Source organism: Zeus faber (assembly GCF_960531495.2).
Source record: "Zeus faber genome assembly, chromosome: 2".
Lineage (NCBI taxonomy): Eukaryota > Metazoa > Chordata > Actinopteri > Zeiformes > Zeidae > Zeus > Zeus faber.
Genome location: NC_137189.1, coordinates 32,899,296 through 32,918,146, shown reverse-complemented (window position 1 = coordinate 32,918,146; position 18,851 = coordinate 32,899,296). Strand labels below are relative to the sequence as shown.

The window sequence follows — 18,851 nt, the reverse complement described above, 5'->3', positions numbered from 1 at the left end:
ACCTCCACTCCTTGCATTCTCAGCTTTTCGCCGCCCTCCCTCCCATTCAGGCACATGTATTCTGTTTTACTCCTGCTTACTTTCATTCCTCTTCTCTCTAATGCATGCCTCCACTTCTCCAGGCTCTCCTCAACCTGCTCCCAACGCTCGCTACAGATCACAATGTCATCCGCGAACATCATAGTCCACGGAAAGTCCTGCCTGGTTAAATTTGTTAACCTGTCCATCACTATTGCAAACAAGAAAGGGCTCAGAGCTGATCCTTGATGCAATCCCACCTCCACTTTAAATGCCTTCGTCACGCCTACTGCACACATTACTACCGTCTGACTGCCCTCATACATGTCCTGTACCACTCTTGCGTACTTCTCTGCCACCCCCCAATTCCTCATGCAATACCACACTTCCTCTCTCGGCACCCTATCATATGCTTTCTCTAAATCCACAAAGACACAGTGCCACTCCCTTTGGCCTTCCTTGTACTTTTCCATCAGCATTCTTAAAGCAAACATTGCATCTGAAGCGCTCTTTCCTGGCATGAAACCATACTGCTGCTCGCTGATCCCCACCTCTCCTCTTAACTTAGCCTCCACTAACCTTTCCCATAGCTTCATGCTGTGGCTGATCAACTTTATTCCCCTGTAGTTACTACAGCTGTGTACGTCTCCCTTATTCTTGAAGATGGGTACCAGTACACTTCTTCTCCACTCCTCTGGCATCCTCTCCCTTTCCAGGATGGTGTTAAACAGTTTCGTTAGGAACTCCACTGCCATCTCACCTAAACATTTCCATGCTTTCCCAGGTATGTCATCTGGGCCAACTGCCTTTCCACTCTTCATCTTCTTTAATGCTGTCCTCACCTCATTCTTGCTAATTTGCTGCACTTCTTGATCCACTATCCCCACATCATCTACTCTTCTCTCCCTCTCATTTTCTTCATTCATCAACTCCTCAAAGTCCTCCTTCCACCTTCTCAACACAATCTCCTCACTAGTCAGCACATTCCCATCATTATCCTTCATCACCCTAACCTGCTGTACATCCTTCCCAGCTTGCTCCCTTTGTCTTGCCAATCGGTACAAGTACTTCTCTCCTTCCTTACTGTCCAAGCTCCCATATGTCTTGTATGCCTTTTCCTTTGCCACTTCTCTCTTCGCCTTCGCCGCATCAGCTTGTACTCCTGTCTGCTTTCTTCATCTCTCTGACTGTCCCATTTCTTCTTCACCAACCTGTTCTGCACTATGCTCTGCTGTACTTCCTCATTCCACCACCAAGAGTCCTTGTCTTCCTTCTTCTTCCCACATGATACATTGCCTGCCTTACCTCTTCCCCAAATTGCATGCAACACTCCTCCTTTTTCAACTTCCACCATTTTATCTTTGGCTCTTCTTTCACTCTCTTCCTCTTCTTGCCCCCCAGAGTCATCCTACAGACCACCATCTGATGCTGCCTAGCAACACACTCCCCTACCACCACTTTGCAGTATATAGAAGTCTGTATATAGAAGACAGTATAGCTGTATGCAGTTGTATATAGAGAATGAAATCATCAGAGCATGTAGATGTATAATATTTTTTATTGAATATTCAAAATGAAATAAGTCCCGTCAGTAAAAGCCGAATATTACTACTTGAAATCAAATAATTTCTGTTTGTGAACGATAAGCAACAAGTGCAGCTGCTTTAATTAACATTTCACTAAAATAACATTTTGACCATATCAAAAACAAAATAAATTTGTGATCTTGCCCGTCTTTGTCCCGTCGACATATTTTTCACAATGAATATTTACCGTCTGCTTTGGGTCGGAGCTTAAATATTTAAAATAAATGCCAAACTATGGATGTATGTGTCCTAACGACACATCATCTTTCTGCTTCTCCTCAGAGTTCTAGACGCTGCGGCTCCGTCTCCGCTCCGTGTCTAATGTGTTTACAAGCGCAACCTGTCCATGAGGAAGGGGGCGGGGCTTAGTTCTATATCGACAAACGTGATTGGTCGGAGGTGAAGCTTTCAGATCAGCTTTAGATCGTCCAAACTGATTGGCTTGCCATTGCAATTTGCCAAGTGTGGAAATGAACAGATCTGCTTTTTTTTTTTTTTTTTTTTTTTTTCTCATCAAATGATCCACCAAGCACTAATTCAAATTGTGCTCAGAGGGAATTATTTTTACTGAACATTATGACCGTAGAGATTTAAATATGTCGGACTTCAACAGATTTTCCCGGTCAAAAACTGGCAATTACCCGATAACGGAAATGCTGCTGGTTAGTGAGGACCAGTGTTCCTATAGGGCCCTTCCAAACCAAAAAATTGTCAATTCGGAGACCAGTCCTCACAAGTATAGACACACACACACAGAAGTTGGTGTGTGTGAGACAACTTTTTCACAGCCTGTCAAACAGGTTGGTGGTAACGAGCTGATTCTTGTCTTGATAGTGTGTTAGTTAGCTGTTAGCTGGTTAGCAGATGAGTTAACACTAGGGATGGGACGATAGCACTTTTTCTTTACCGATTCTGCAACTTTAAGTATCTGTGATTCAATCCAATATTCTTTTTGCCTCAAATAACTACTATATACAGCTTAGAAAATAATAATCACGCTCAAGTTGTTCTCCGTTTTCCTCAAAGAAAAATACAAAGCCCACAACATGACCTGTACAATGACGATTCCTTTTATTTAGGTGCTCCTTTTTGAATAACATAAACAGATGAAAGCAAGTCTCACACATTGAGATACTCACTTAAAGTGCAACTTGGGCAGATAAGTTTGCAGGCAGCTGATTAGTTATCTGATAGGTCAGGTCAGTTCACCTTTTCAAGGCGCCATCGGTAACAGAGGACAGTTGGCGACAAATAGCGCCCCCTAAAGGAGGTCGCATAAACCACACCAATTTGTGTCGGCAGTAAAGACTATCTTCCTAAAAATGCAATCCACTCCACCATACCGTATTCCACTGGGTGGTGCTTCAAATACAGCAAAGCTAAAGGTGCAGTCCATTTTTTTTTGTTGCTGCTTTCATTTCTACATTGCATTTCAATCTAAACAATATCTGACATCCATCACTATTTTGGGGTCACTTCTATCCTCTTCCTCTTGCTTAATTCACCCCACCCCTCCCAAAAATAGTTTTTGACTCAGAGACTACCATCTCCACCGTGTGTGTGTGTGTGTGTGTGTGTGTGTGTGTGTGTGTGTGTGTGTGTGTGTGTGTGTGTGTGTGTGTGTGTGTGTGTGTGTGTGTGTGTGTGTGTGTGTGTGTGTGTGTGTGTGTGTGTGTGTGTGTGTGTGTGTGTGTCACACACTTATTAAGGCTTTTACTCTGCGGAGCTTTGTAAAAATGACTGTTTGGCAAACAAACAACTGCAGTTCAGGTTGACATTTGATTGTCTAAATGGCTGCTGGCATTCTCTCTCTCTCCGTGTCTAACCTCCAACCCCTCTCTTTTATCCTCTTCCCTCTTGCTCGTTCATGTCATTGTCTTTATTGGCCATTTCTCCCTGCCGTCTCTCTCTGTCCTACCTCCCTCCTTTATCTATCTGTTTGTCCGTCTATCGCTCGATCTCCCTCCATCCTTGACATTTTGAAACAGGCTTGATGGCTCCAATGTCTCTCCAGTCACATGTCCCAAATGGATTTTCCACACAGTCTCTGCTACAAACTCATCTGAATGTGACTCACACTTTGCTTGAATACAATTATTTTATATTATTTTGTATTCATATATTACTGTTACGCCTGTAACGCTTGGGAAATCATTTTTTATTTTCTTTTAAAGCAAATAGAACCCTATGGAAGAAATTCTGTCACAAATCAAAAATAAATGTAATATAATCCGCAAATATGTATTCTCTTTTTTTATTATATTTTATATTTTCTCTTGTTTTAAGGTTTATTGTGTATTTCCAATTTTTTTCTGGTTTGTTTTTACTTTTATTTTATTGTTTTATTCAGGCTCTCTATCTCTCTTGCTATTTCTCTCTATTAGTGTAAGATGTTGACATGGACTCCCCACACTAACTTCCTGTTTGTCCCTCCGCAGTCATCCCAGACACCCTTAAGGTGTCGGCGCAGACAGCGCCCCCTGTGGTCGCCGAGGGCAGCGACATCGTGCTGTCGTGCAACGTGACGCGGCGCCTCATGCACCCCACCTACCTCTCCGTCACCTGGTCGCTGAGGAAGGGCTCCGCGCCGCTGGAGGACGTGCTGACCCTCGGCCCGCAGGGCGGCGTGACCACCGGGGGTCGCTACGCCCGGCGCTACGCCGACGGGGGCCTCCGCCTGGTGCCCGGCGACCACGGTGTCTTCCGGCTGGTGGTGACGCGTGCCACGGCCGCCGACGAGGGTGCGTACGTGTGCACGGGCCGTGAGTGGACGCACGAGGACGGCGGCCAGTGGAGGAGCATCGTGGAGCGCAGGGGGGAGATGGGGGAGGTGGCCGTCACTCCCACAGGTGAGAGAGAGGGACAGTTGTTTCATGTCATAGGAGAAACCCTTTTTACAGTTGCCGGTGCTGGTCATTTCATTACGCTTTTCTTTCCCACAGTTTTTTCAGAATGAATTCAAATTCATCCCCACATTATTTGTCCGACCTTGTAATTTTGTGGAATCACACCATTTTCCCCACATGATCCAATGATTTATTTCATAACAATTGTTGGTCCTGGTAGAGACTGATGGACACTTTATACCTCCCTGGAGGGACATTTCAGTGTCACAGCTGCTCACATCAAAATACAGGCAAAAAAACCAGAAAGATAAACCCTAAAAATAAACAATGTACAATAAAAAATTGCAATAAACCAATAACATAAACAACAAAAACAAACAAATGAGAAAAATTGGCTATATATAGTAAACCTAAATGTTAACTAGAAAACTACGAGACTAGCAAAGCAATGCAAACAAACCAACACAACATTGACACATTTTCCTTCCAAAATAACTCACCACGGTCACGTGCAAAACAGTTTTCCAAATGTTTTGCATGTGGGTAAAGTGTATTTCAGGATTGACCGGGGTCATGAAATTCCTGGAAAAGTTATTACATTAAAAAAAACTGTTTTCCAGGCCTGGCCATGGTTTGGAATTCACAGAATGTTATTGAAAAGTTTTGAATATACACTGTTTTTGGCTATTCTTTAAAATATGTTTAAGAAAATCCCAAAACCTGCCTTACATAATGGGAAATGCGTTCATTACATTATTAATTTAAAATCTAGTGCTGCACTGCACAGGCTGTGTAAGTGTTGAAACCTCTCTAGTATCACGTGGTACACATTGGCGCTAGTCGGCGGCAGGAATGTCGCATTGTCCTCTGCAGTATTCTCAATAACCACAGGTGGCAGTAGAGAGAAAGTACTGTGTGAAGCAGGAAGTAGTACACGAAGAAGAGCGCTAGACCGCAAACATGGCTGCCCGCAGGGCATTAGAGCTTGTTTGTGCCGAGGAGGAATTGCTATTCATGATGGTTAAAATCCGACAAAAGCGCCGAAAAGGAGCTGGTCTGTCGGCCCGTTCCATGCCGAGACAGGAGAGGCGTGTTGAAGTATGTCCTACTCAGCATTTTTTTTTTTCAGAGGAACTTAACGAAACATTCTGTTCCGGAACGGAGTCACAATTTGTAATTATTATCCCTCGTTGCAAGATTCTCTGAAAAAATAAACTGCACGTAAATACCAATAAACGTTACCTTTCATTTGTAAACTGAACATTACAATGACTGTTTATTAACAATAAAATCACTAAACCCGAGTGAGCTGTTTGCATATACCATTTTGTGTCTGTGTCAAAAGGTCTTTGACTTTAAATTTTCATCCGACTCGTGCTGCGGATCGACGTTGTCCAACATACCAGAGATAAAACAGCAAAACGCTGATCTCCCATCGCTTCCAATGCATTTTCAGCGAACGCCCCTTGCGTCCCAAAGTTCGCAAAATCTCGGAGATGTGCAACTTTGCACCGCGACGTCGCGCAGGTCCCAACTTGCCCTGGCACCTCCCCCTGGCGAAGTCATTTGCGTCATGCGCGCCCTCGCGTTTGGGGAAAGTACAAAACTATCTTTAGGGCAAAGCGCGTTGGAGTAAGAACCTTATTCCTGCGCCTGCCTATTTTAAAATACTTAGTCACGGAAATGGGGTGAATTATTATGGAAAAGTTTTGAAAATTCATTAGCAAAAATGTGTGGGAACGCTGCCATTTGGTCAACTGACACGTCGCCGTTTTTGAGAAACGGGGTCACAAAGCTTTTTTATTTTTTATTAATAATTTTTTTCCTTCAACTCACAAAAAAAACGTAAACTAAAAGAACGACTATCAAAATTTGTACCAAAAATAGTATCTTACTCAAGTGTTACTTCCCTTTTGTTTCTTATTTTTAATGTATTATTTTTGATCTTGTGAGATTGATAGGGTAGGTTATTTTCTTGCGTGGTGTCGAGTTCCCAGGTTTTTTTGGGCTCCGGCCCCCGATGGCATTCATTATTAGAGGACTCTCCTCTCTCAAGCTGCTCCTCCATCCCTCCACCCCTCCATCCATCCTCTTTGCCCTCTCCCAGGAAGATCCTGACCCCGGCACTGTCTGTCATCCTTTCTCCCACACTCTGCAGAGAGGCCCCCCGATACATACACACACACACACACACACACACACACACACACACACACACACACACACACACACACACACACACACACACACACACACAAAAGACCGAGTAGGCAGCTGAAATGGAAAAAATGTAAGGACCGGATCGAAATTCCCTCACATTTATAAAATGTCCTCACTCGAAGGGTTAAAAACTCACACTTATCCACACAAGTCTAGCAATACACACACACACACACACACACACACACACACACACACACACACACACACACACATTCGCTGTGGTTGCTGTGGTCACGGTATCTTAAATCTTTCTGGGTTACGAGAATCCCCAGTGCCGTTTTAAAACAGCACTTTGTAATGAAATGAGAGATGAGCACTGTTTAGACACACACACACACACACACACACAGACGTAAGTACACACTGTCAATGTCATCAATGTCTGAGTCCATTGTCTCCCTGTTGGCTTTATATTGACTCACCGGCTGGAAGTAGCCAGAATGAGAAAAGTCAAACAGAGTTGGTCTTTTTGTTTCTTTATCCCTCAGATTATTATGGTATGGTGGATTTCTTCCCCTTTTTTTCGTCCTCTACACCTCCAGTTTTTGGGGGTTGCACGGCATCCAACCGCTTTCACAGACAAAACTTTTCCTCTTAAGTTTTGTATTTGCTTCAGCAAAATGCCTTTTTATTTTTTTTCCTCTCTCACCTCTTCATGTTATACTTTAAATGACTCCTTGCTAAGAAGATGAAGCCCTCCAGATGTTTTGTTTGTGTTTTTCTCAGCATGCCTTTTAAATTAGTTTTTGTATGTTTTCTACCCCCTGCTCTTTTTGCGAGTGGGGCTTCTGGTTTGTGCTCCACCCACTGAGCTGAAGCACTCACTGGTCACTCCCACTGCATTGTGGAATATATTATTTGATGCGTATCATGGTTTTCGGATGTACTAAGCACTAAGGTGGCTTGCTAAATACTATGCTAGAACGCCATTTTGGACACAGTGATATTTTGTACAATCACATCATAACATTATATTGCTTATTTTTTTGATTGTTCATTGATTAATTTTGCTTTGTTTTGGTAGGTAGGTAAAAATAAACCTAACAGTAAAAAAAACCCTCCAGGAAAACGGTTTGTTTATTGCAAATTTGTAGGTTTATTGTATATTTTCATTTTTTCCTATCTTGTAGGTTTTTTTTGGGGTCACTTGTTACAGAGAATTCTGTAACGTTAAATTTCTTATTAGTTTAGTGCTATGCCTTATCCTTTATGTGAGCTGTTGTGACGCTGTGATTTGAATAATGTATCTTTGTTATCCTATCTATCTTCTCTATCATGCTCTTTATTTGAACATATGTTGATTGCCCCCCCCCCCCCCCCCATTTTCTCTTCCCCTCTCTCTCCTCACCAGGCCAGTCTCTCAACGTCACTGCCTCCTCCTCCTCCTCCTCTTCCTCCCCCACCCACCTCTCTCCGGGCGGCACCCTGAGCCTCCTGTGCTCGGTGTCGTCCGACAACCTTCCCTCGCTGGCCCTCGGCGTGACGTGGCTTCGTGACGGACGCCACGTCGTCGCCGCTCTGGACCGAGGCGGTGTGGTGGCGCCAGCCCAGAACGGGACGACGGACAATGGCAGAGGGGGGCAGGTGGCGCTGGAGCGCACGGGCAGTGGCCAGTTCAGGTTGACGCTGTGGGGCGCTGGCGCCGAGGACATGGGGGCGTACACCTGCCACATCAGGGCCTTCATCGAGAAAGCTCCCGGAGGAGGAGAAGAAGGAGGAGGGAGGTGGTACCAGGCGGCAGAGAAGACGTCCAACCCAGTGACAGTCCAGGTGTCCCAGATCAGTGAGTACCTAGGATGTTGAAAAATGGAATGGAAATTAAGGTGTCTACAACAATCTTTTTGGGGGTGAAATTGAATGATTGACCCCCCCCCCAAAAAAATGAAAGATGATAAAAGATTTGACCCCTAATATCTCTCACAATCTGAGGTCTGAAATGTTTGGTAAAGCAAGCAAGCTGTCACTGTTTGCAGACGCTTGTATCTTGTATCTTTTCAGAGCAGACCTATTAGTACATGACCCAATAAAGACCCAAGCAGTTCAGGCCAGTTTGAGGGCATGAACGTTGACTGTGATTCCTATCGAAGGAAGAAATCGAAGATGAAACCAATTTGTTAAGTGACGAACAACGGTTTTGGAGACTTTTACTCCATACGTACTGTTGATTAGTTGCAGTCTGGGCTTGTGTTCCACTTCCTCTGATAGTGGAATGCTGAACTCACCACATGCCAATTGACCATTAAAAGACAAGGAAAGAAGACCCTACAGTGGACGGGCTGTGAGCGCTCAAATGCAATGTTTCACACAGACATCATGAATGTTCCGAAGCCATTAGGAGATTACAGAACTTTTCCCCATGGCTTGTGAAGTCTGGGGGCCCCAGTTAGTCTTCACAGCCGCAAGCTGGTCGCTAGCATTGAAATACCATAACAAGCCAACAAAATATTGTGAGGATTTATAGATAAAGTTGGCATCCCCACAAATGATGCCATTAGCATGACTTACACTTGACTTAAAGGGATGCTCTCTCTTTTTTGGGAAATGATGCCAACATATTATGTCCTTAGCATTGACATTGACTTAAAGCAATGGCGATCTTGGCAATCTTATTCATAGGAGATGATCAATACCAATTTCATCCCCAAAATAGCCACACCCTGTTGCATTTTGTGGTAAATTTAGACTATGATTGTGTACATGTATATAGTGCAAAATAGCGGATCAAGCACAACAAGGTGGTGGTGTGCGCATGTAAGGTGTGTGCTTTGAATTTTAGAAAGCAGGAAACACTGCAGTCCTTGAAGTCAAAGTATCTGCCCCTACTGCAACTAGATCGACCTGTCGTGTGTGTGTGTGTCTGTCTGTCTGTCTGTCGATCGTCTCTAAAGAGCAAGGTGTCAAACACACTTGGCACACCAATCAATTACTTTCCCTGTAGGTGGTCGGTCTCTCTCTCTCTCTCTCTCTCTCTCTCTCTCTCTCTGCTATAAATAGTGGTCACTTGAGTGTCCTTTGCAAGTGGGAATTATCTACAAAGCAGCTCATGTTTTAATGCATAGACATTGAGTGGTTTACGATCAAACCAGGGGAAAGTCCGAAAAGTGATCATTGGACTGGCTTTTACAAAGCAAAAAAAAAAATCCAATGATGTTTTTTTCTAGTCGTTGTTTTAACATGAGTTTGAATTTTTTTTCAGCACATACTGGATGTGTGATGATTCATAATTTGCTGCTTTACGACCCCATTTACACCTGCTGATAAAATGCCATCTGCTCACAGGCATGTTCTTCTGGATAATTTGAAGCCAGTGTTGGCACAAAGAGTCAATGCAACCACAGAGGTTTAAATTTGGAGCGCCAATTAACAAGCCACAATTATTCAGCATTTTTCACAGACCTTGATCAGATGTGGCTCCCAATTTAATAATATATCTTAGCCAGAACTTCTATACCGTATGTAAAAAAGTGATGGCTCTAGGGACTGTGCTTCTCACTGTGCTTGAATGCAGTCCAACCGTGCAAATGTGTGGTCGTGAACTGCATTTTATCAGGGTTTTCAGGGTCTTATTGATTCTTTTGTGGTTCCTCATATCAGCTCTTTTGGCAACATGCTAACGCTAATGTAAGAGACTAGAAACGGGTAGTTTCAACGCTTCACGCTGGCGACCTGCTGTAGCCAATGTTACGTTGGATTTCGTAAATATGTCTCTATGTGATTTCTGTTAGTGATCACTAAAGACATGCGCTATTTCCGACTTGACTGAAAGGTAGTAATCTTTGTTGGATATATTTTTAAAATAAAGAAAGGGTTCATACTGTTCATTCAGGAACATTTCATGATCACCATCACTCTAATTCTCTACCTTGTCATTTTAGCAGCTCAATTCAATTGCATAGATAAATCCAAAAATCTATACATCTTCTTTGAGTGGTTCTGTCCTTCCATTGAATTCCCTTCTCTTTAACTTTCTAAATCCCTTTTGAAACACAGCAGGGTGATTTTGGGAGTAAAAAAGTATCTGAGAACTTGGCTATGCTCGGGTCTTGGCTGTGCTGCTGCAAAGCCAGAGAAGGGACAGAGATGAAAATGGAGACCAACAGGAAGGGGGTTTACAATGATGGAGGGCAGCGGGGGGATGGTAAGAAGAGGGAGATGAAAGAAGAAAGCAAGGGGGAGGGAGTGTAGAAAGTAAGGGGAGGAGGGAGGTTTAGTGGCGTTTGTGATGAGTGTGTTTGTGCGGTGGGAAGAAATTATGTCAACGATGTAAGACATTAACTTTTTTTTTTTTTTTTTTTTTTTTACAATATGATTTTTCCAGGGCGTTTTGAACCTTCTGAGGAGATTTTCATTTCTCCATACCATAATTCTCTGTGCAATCATGCCTGTTTTCTGACAAGTCATCAATATAAAAGTAGGCAAACCATGTACAAGATGGCTGTCCTCATCTAATAACAAACTGCTCTCTCAAAATGCGGTCATTATGGGGAAATTCTTTTCAGTATTGAGTGTTTTTTTTTATTTTTTTTTTGGTACCACATTTAAAAATGTTATGGCCAGTTGTGTAACTTTCAGGAGTTATTTTTGCCCTGAGCTGCCATTGACTTCTGATCCCGGCCTTCGACCCCTTCAACCCCTTCAACCCTTTGCTTCCTTTGTCCCAACCACTCAGCCTTATTGAGGACTGTGATACACAATTCAAATGGAGGAGGAGAGGGAGACAGAATTAGGACACACCAGGATAGATAGTTCTTTAAGAATCTTGGTTGCAGTATATATTTACACCATTTGGGCAGAAAGCCACACATCCCTAGCCGGACACCGGAGAGGACTCCATCGGAAGGGTGACCAGCCTGGCTAGCTCAGACGGTAGAGCATGAGACTCTTAATCTCAGGATCGTGGGATGATTGCCCCACGTTGGGGGCAACCATTTTGTTGCATGTTTGCTGTACATATTTTACATATTTTAAACATGTGCTATTGTGATGTACCAAGCGAAGCTGTTGGGCAAAAACGGATACATTAGCAACATTTTCTTAAACAATTTCTTTCAATTGTTGAACTTCTTGATAATGGATTAAAAGTGTAATGAGTGAAAGAAAGACATTTGACTACATTGATGTGTGTGCTGTGGAGAGCAGAGCCCCAAAGTGTCTAATGGAATAAGACACAAACAAACAAAAGCAAAGAAAAGTCTACAATGATCGGCCATAACATTTTAACCACTGACAGGTGACGTGAATAACATTGCTCATCTCGTTCCAGTGGTGCTTGTCAAGGGGTGGGATGTATTAGGCAGCAAGTGAACAGTCAGTTCTTTAAGTTGATGTGTGGGAAGCAGGAAAAATGGGCAAGCGTAAGTATCTGAGCGACATTGACAAGGACCAAAGTATGATGGCTGGATGACTGAGTCAGAGCATCTCCAAAATGGCAGGTCTTGTGAGGTGTTCCTGGTATGCAGTGGTTAGTATCTACCAAAAGTGGTGCAAGGAAGGACAACCAGTGAATCAGCGACAGGGTCATTGACCCCTATGGTCGCATTGATGCATGTGGGAGTGAAGTCTAGCCCATCTGGTCCGATCCCACAGAACAGCTGCTGTAGTAAAACATTTCTGAAAAAGTTAATTCTGGCTATTATAGAAAGGTGTCAGAACACACAGGGAAACCAAGCTTGCTGCGTATGGGGCTGTGTAGCCACAGACTGGTCAGAGTGTTCATGCTGATCCCTTTCCACCGCTGAGAGCGCCTACAATGAGTACATGAGCGTGAGAACTGGACCATTGAGCAATGGAAGGAGGTGGCCTGGTCTGATGACTCACGTTTTCTTCATCATGTGGATGGCCGGGGTTAGGGTCTGATCTGGTCGAGCATCTGTGGGATGTGCTGGAACAACAGGCCTGGTCCATGGGGGCTCCATCTCACAACTTTCAGGACTTAAAGGATCTGCTGCTAACGTCTTGGTGCCAGATACCACAGGACACCTTCAGAGGTCTTGTGGAGTCCATGCCACGACGGGTCAGAGCTGTTTTGGCGGCACGATTGGGAGCTACACAATATTAGTGGTTGTTAGTGGTGGTTTTAATGTTGTCGCTGATCGGTGTATAATAACATACTATCAAAATTTGACTACCTTGTACAAAGTTTATTTCTTATTTGCCATTCTTGGTTTGCATTGGTGATGTTTGGTGATTTGAGACTGTTTTGTCCTCACTAATCCTCACTAGGTCAAAATGAACTTGGTGGACTTCAATCATGGCTGCTGTAGCACTGCTGTCATAGTGGCTATTGCAGCACTATAGCAAGGTTTGGTTGACTTCTACCATGGCTGTCATTGTAGCACTATATCAAGGTTGGGTGAACTTCTATCATGGCTGCAATTGCAGCACCTGATAAACAATTAGTGGACTTCTATCATGGCTGCAACTGCAGCATTATAACATGGTTGGGTGGACTTGTATCATGGCTGTCACGATGGCACCAGATCAATGATGGATGGATTTCTATCATAGCTATCACTATAGCACTCAATCAAGGATGGGTGGACTTCTGTCATGGCTGCCATTGCAACAGTATGACTAGGATGGGTGGACTCTATCATGGCTGCCAGTGCAGAACTGGATCAGGGACGGGTGGAGTTCCTACTTCCAACCTACAAATGCAGGTTAAAAACATTGCAGTGGGGCTGCTAAATGGCTGCTGAAGTAGAAATTCATAAAGACATTGGAAAAGAGAGCTGTTTCCATGGCTACTGCAGGAGTGGGGAAAAAAAAAAAATCCATGGGTTTTAGTAGGGTGTACTGAAGTGGGGGGAACCTGTAGGGACTAGTGGGAGCACAGTACCCACAAGTGTCGTGTAACAGTTTTTTGCCAAACAGTTTTGTGTTTTCCACGGTTCAGCCTGCATATGGTACGAGCCGGGAGACAAACAGCAGCGCGTCTCAAAGTTGTCGTCACATCTGTTCCAGATAGATGGATAGAAGGCTCGGGGAAGCCTTGAGGTTCCAGGTCACATTTGGGTGGAAATACCAGGCGAGTTATCTGCACGTTTAGACACTGAGACACATGACGTACATGCACTGAGACATCATAAAAACACAAATGATTTTGGTGGTCTACATGTGTGTAGCTGTTATCTGGGACACACGTCCGCATTCATCTTTTACTACTATGTGTGAATTCATATGTTTTATACATGTATCTGTGCACGCGCAGTTGCACACATGGCATCAGCCCAGTTATGGGGTGACTCCGTTTGTGGGTGTGTTTGAGTGTATCTTCTGGGCATGGATCCAGTGTGTGAGGGCAACTAAACTAGGTCTGTTGTAAGCTCTTGAGAGACCAAGTGCTACAGACAGATGCATGTATTTCAAACACTTTTTTGTGTGTGTGTGTGTGTGTGTGTGTGTGTGTGTGTGTGTGTGTGTGTGTGTGTGTGTGTGTGTGTGTGTGTGTGTGTGTGTGTGTGTGTGTGTGTGTGTGTGTGTGTGTGTGTGTGTGTGTGTGTGTGTGTGTGTTTTCCCCTAACACACCGAGTGAGTACGAGTCTACTGTTCTGTCGGTGGACATTTTTCTGCCTCGGGCCAAACATTCCTTTGCATTATGAATATTGATACCTGCAACACGCGCGCACGCAGAAAATCAGAAACGTTATAAAATGTCTTGGACTTATGTGTGTGTCTGTGCCTGGGTATACGCGTACACCCAGTTGGTTCCTGTTCGATGGACGAGTGGCTTGCAGGGGTGGCCGTTTTTCCCAAGATGCTCTGCTCGAGGCACAGCCTGCAAACTTGTGAAGCAGTTCCCCATGGGAGGAACAGTCACTCATGCCCAAACTCATTCACAGAAATTGTAGGTTTCTCTTTTCTATGCTGCAGACCTTCGAAACTGCTCCTGTTGCCAGCTGTTAAAGCAGGTCTGGGGTCTGTCGGTGCTACTGGGCCTATTCTGCTTTGGCGCAGTCGACATGATGGATGACTTCCATGTGACTGGCACTGTGTTTCAGCTGACCAGGACAGGATGTTAGGACTCTGATTATTCATATTATCTGGGCCAAAAGCCATTATTGAGTTTCACCTCCTTCCACACCTTATCAGCCGTCTACATTCTTAACAATTCATCACTGCTGTTGTCCCACGGGTGCATTCACACCTCATATTTCTGGAGATAAAACGCTGCCAGGAGTGCTTTCCATGTGGATACGAGAACAGCTGCTCACACTAAGTGCACATGGTATCAGCTTTGATCCTATTTACACTTGGGTTAGGGTTCTCTGCCGTGATTGGTCAGTTGCTTAAAAAGGTGGTTTGATATCGGTTTTGAACTTGGGGAAGTATTCTTTTCTGCCAGCAAAGCAACCGAGTGCAACCATCTTTGAACATTGGCATGACCTGCAGCCGCTTCTAAAGCCACTTTTCGTGAACACGGCCCAAGTTAACAAGAGAATTTATGACGTCACATCAACAGCATAACATTTTGTCGAATCTCCTGTAGAAGGGGTTTAGACGCTTGTGAAACTGCAATTTTCCTCTGACCGTGTGCCAGGATCAATTTGCTTTGAAGTACCGGATGAAGTTCCAAGAATCTCTTCTCTGTCCTCCCGATAATTAGTCTTTGAGCTTTTCTTTTCAAAACAGCCGATTTAATTTTTTTTTTACTTTTTGCTTTAATTATTTTTTGAGCCCTTTTTTTCTAATTTAATGTTCTATTAAGACACTATTCTTATCCATTCAGTCTCTTCAGCTGCCACCACACTCCTCGATCAATAAGCTAATCGAGCAGCTAGATGCTTCTGGAATAGGAATCTACTCGTATTATTTTTGTACCCTTTTGTTGTGCTTTACATTTCAATTAATGAGACAATTGGATGTCAGGGGGCTCTGGTTCATGGTCAAAGTTCATTGTGCACTTTGGTAGGGATGGGCATGATTAGTGGACTAATCGATTAGTGGACTCGGGCAGTGATGACGCTCAGATAGCAAATAAGGTGTGTGTGTGTGTGTGTGTGTGTGTGTGTGTGTGTGTGTGTGTGTGTGTGTGTGTGTGTGTGTGTGTGTGTGTGTGTGTGTGTGTGTGTGTGTGTGTGTGTGTGTGTGTGTGTGTGTGTGTGTGTGTGTGTGTGAGAGATCAATATCTTTCATATAGATACTCTTTTATACGTGTTGATGTGTTATCTCAAACATAAGCTGCTTCGGAGAAGATTATGTGTGCAGTATGAGTTACCATGGCGATGTATGCCGGTAAAAAAAGAGAACCACCGTCGTGATCCTGGGAACCCGGGGTTAAACCTGAACTTACCTCGCAAACCCCAAATCCTTCTTCGTAGCACAGGCCTCGGGAAGGGTTTTAAACCAGCAGCTCCATGGTTCTACTTTTCTTCTTCTTCGGGGGTCAGTGAAGCCCCTGTCCGTCCCATTTGGTTTCAGGCCATTTAGCTCCTGCAGAGTTGACAGAGGGGTTAGAAGCAGAAACACACGCATGTGTGAGCTAGACTGGTGACAGGATGAAGGATTTGCTGGATGTCTCTTGTTCATGTCTGGTTTAGCCACACACACACACACACACACACACACACACACACACACACACACACACACACACACAGGCGCACGCCCGACACCCCAGTGAAACTCGAGCCTCTCAGATGCATACGGACGATCTGGCAAAACACAAGACATTCATTCTTCCTTCTGTCTCTCTTTCTGTCCTTCTGTCTGTCTGTCTGTCTCTTTCGTTCTGTCTGTCTCTATTTCAGCCTTTCTCTCTCCTTCTGTCTGACTCTCTTTCAGCATTAGTTTTTTCACTCTTTCTGCCTGTCTGTCTTTCTGTCTTTGTCTATTTCACTATTGCACAGTATTCTTCTCGGCACCTTTTCCTTTTGTATCTATCCATTCCCCATCCCCCTCAACTGTAGCGGCTCTCACTTTTGCACGTTTCATTTTTGTCCATCGCTTAATTGCTTGAGAGCGTGCACGTTGTCTCACACACACACACACACACACACACACGCACGACAACACCTGTTCTACTGTTGAAATGCTTGGATGCCCACTGGCGTTTGGTTTCATCACTGAAGCAGCTTTAGGGCATGTGGCTGCACACACGCAACAGACACCCTCATGGTAAACACATGTATGTGTTTCTAGAACACTATCATTATAGATATATTAGATTATAATGTATATTATAGATATTCATCAAGTTTCACACTGAAAGCAATGACTATAAGTAGTGATGAACAATTCAACTATATTTTGTGATTCGGTTCTTGAGAAGTCACTCAGTACAGAGTAAATAGTGGTTTAATTTAGCTACTTGTGAGTTGTGAATCTAATTCTCAGAAGAGACATTTCACTCGGTCAGTTATTTATTTTGGTGGAATGCGAGTAAATCAGTCAATATAAATTTTGTTCATTGCCTTGATTGATTGTTTTTTTTCCTTTGGACTTAAAATTAGTCCTCAATTTGTGAGTCCAACATTCAGTTTCGGTCTTGATTCACTAGCTACTAGAAGGCCATAATAATGGACTTAAGCACAGTTCTACAGGCTTGTGATGTTTTTAGATGTTTTAAATGGAATATTTCATTGTAAGAAGTGTGCCGTGGCATAAAAGAGGGTTGAAAAACACTCCTGGGGTTCGAACAGTTCCTTTGCACTGTTTAACGGGTAAATATACTGGTGCTGTATCTGGTTGTCAAGTGCTCTTGAGTGTGTTGGCTGCACATGGAATCAACTTGGCACTGTGCCGTGCCAACATGCATTGCAATGAGGTGTGTGTGTGTGTGTGTGTGTGTGTGTGTGTGTGTGTGTGTGTGTGTGTGTGTGTGTGTGTGTGTGTGTGTGTGTGTGTGTGTGTGTGTGTGTGTGTGTGTGTGTGTGTGTGTGTGTGTGTGTGTGTGTGTGTGTGTGTCACAGTAGTATAATTTCAGTTCACCATTAAACTCAGTCATTAACGCATCTTGCGACACCTTGCTCCGAGTTTGGCCAAGAGAAAGTGTGAGGTTGTCCAACTTTAGGGGGAAATGGGGAATTTAGGTGTGAAAATAACACACCATACTGTGCAAAGGAATTTTAAGATTGTCTTTCCAATGGTTGAATCACTGCAGTCGAGCGGTTTGTCGATATGCCCTAATTTCTGAGCCAAGCCGTATAGTTTAGCTTAACACCTGAGCTGTCCCTTACCCATTGCGCACGTGGAACCTGCGATAATTGATTTCTGGGAGTCGATATGGGAAAACACTTTTTTGTTGTCTTTTGCCATTGGTTCAAGCAGAACTTTTGCACAAGTCAGCTTTATCCAGTTTTAATAATCCCTCGTCGTATTGACCAGACGGACAATATTAAATGAATGAAAAAAGGCCAGAGGATAAAATTCTGCTGATGAACAGGAAGACAGGTCTCTGTAGTGACAAAAAGGGACAAACGGACTGGTCTTGTTCTGCACCCTGCTGTATGTGTATGTAATGAATGAATGCATTGTGCGGAGTTTGGGCTGCAGATGGGTATACAGCTTTGTTGCGTTATTGACAATGACCCATTTTTTTCTGTTCCTTGCGCTGTTTTTATTTTTATTTTTTGGGGAAAGGATGGAGGAGGGAGGGCGCTTCTCTTTTCAGCAGCCTTTTATTTTATTCTCCTTTGTTTCCAAAAACATTTTTCCCTCGTCCCCGTCCCTCTGCTTTTGAATTAAACAGTGTGCACTAGTGGCGGCCCTGGGGTCTAAAACTGGCTCACGTTCCTCCTTCCACACACCAACACATACTGCTGATGTGACCCATCGAGTAGATTACTGGAGAGATTAACTTTGCATATTTGAAGGCTTCTGTCTTCGTGAAGACTTCCTGAACGCTTGGACACAACCTTGTAACGTACACAATGTGATTCAACCAAAACGAGGAGTTTCTGAAAATCCACGTTTCTTCCCTTGAAACAAGACCGGTGGCGGTAATAATAATAAGAATAATAATATCTGGGATTTATATAGCGCCTTTTGGGAACCCAAGGACACTATACAATGGAAAAACAAAAATCAAACAAGGAGAAGACGGCAAGATTTGAGATGGGAAGGTGGACTTTTCCTGTTAAGGTTTCACCTGCGGTTGCAGTGTATGATAGCTGGTGTAGTTGGGGGCTTTTTTTTCAACCGACTGCGATTTATAAAATATATATATATATATATATAT

The 18,851-nt window shown here is 43.7% G+C and overlaps 1 protein-coding gene across 2 annotated transcripts in view; it reads left to right on the top strand.

Annotated features, from left to right (window-relative positions):
• LOC307245655 (prostaglandin F2 receptor negative regulator-like) overlaps positions 1-18,851 on the top strand; it is a 72,230-nt gene that overhangs the window by 16,859 nt on the left and 36,520 nt on the right. For both annotated transcript variants that reach the window (XM_080021302.1, XM_080021301.1), the window contains 2 exons: positions 4,043-4,453; positions 8,025-8,456. In XM_080021302.1, coding sequence (XP_079877428.1) covers positions 4,043-4,453; positions 8,025-8,456 — 843 coding nt within the window. The remainder of the gene's footprint in view (positions 1-4,042; positions 4,454-8,024; positions 8,457-18,851) is intronic.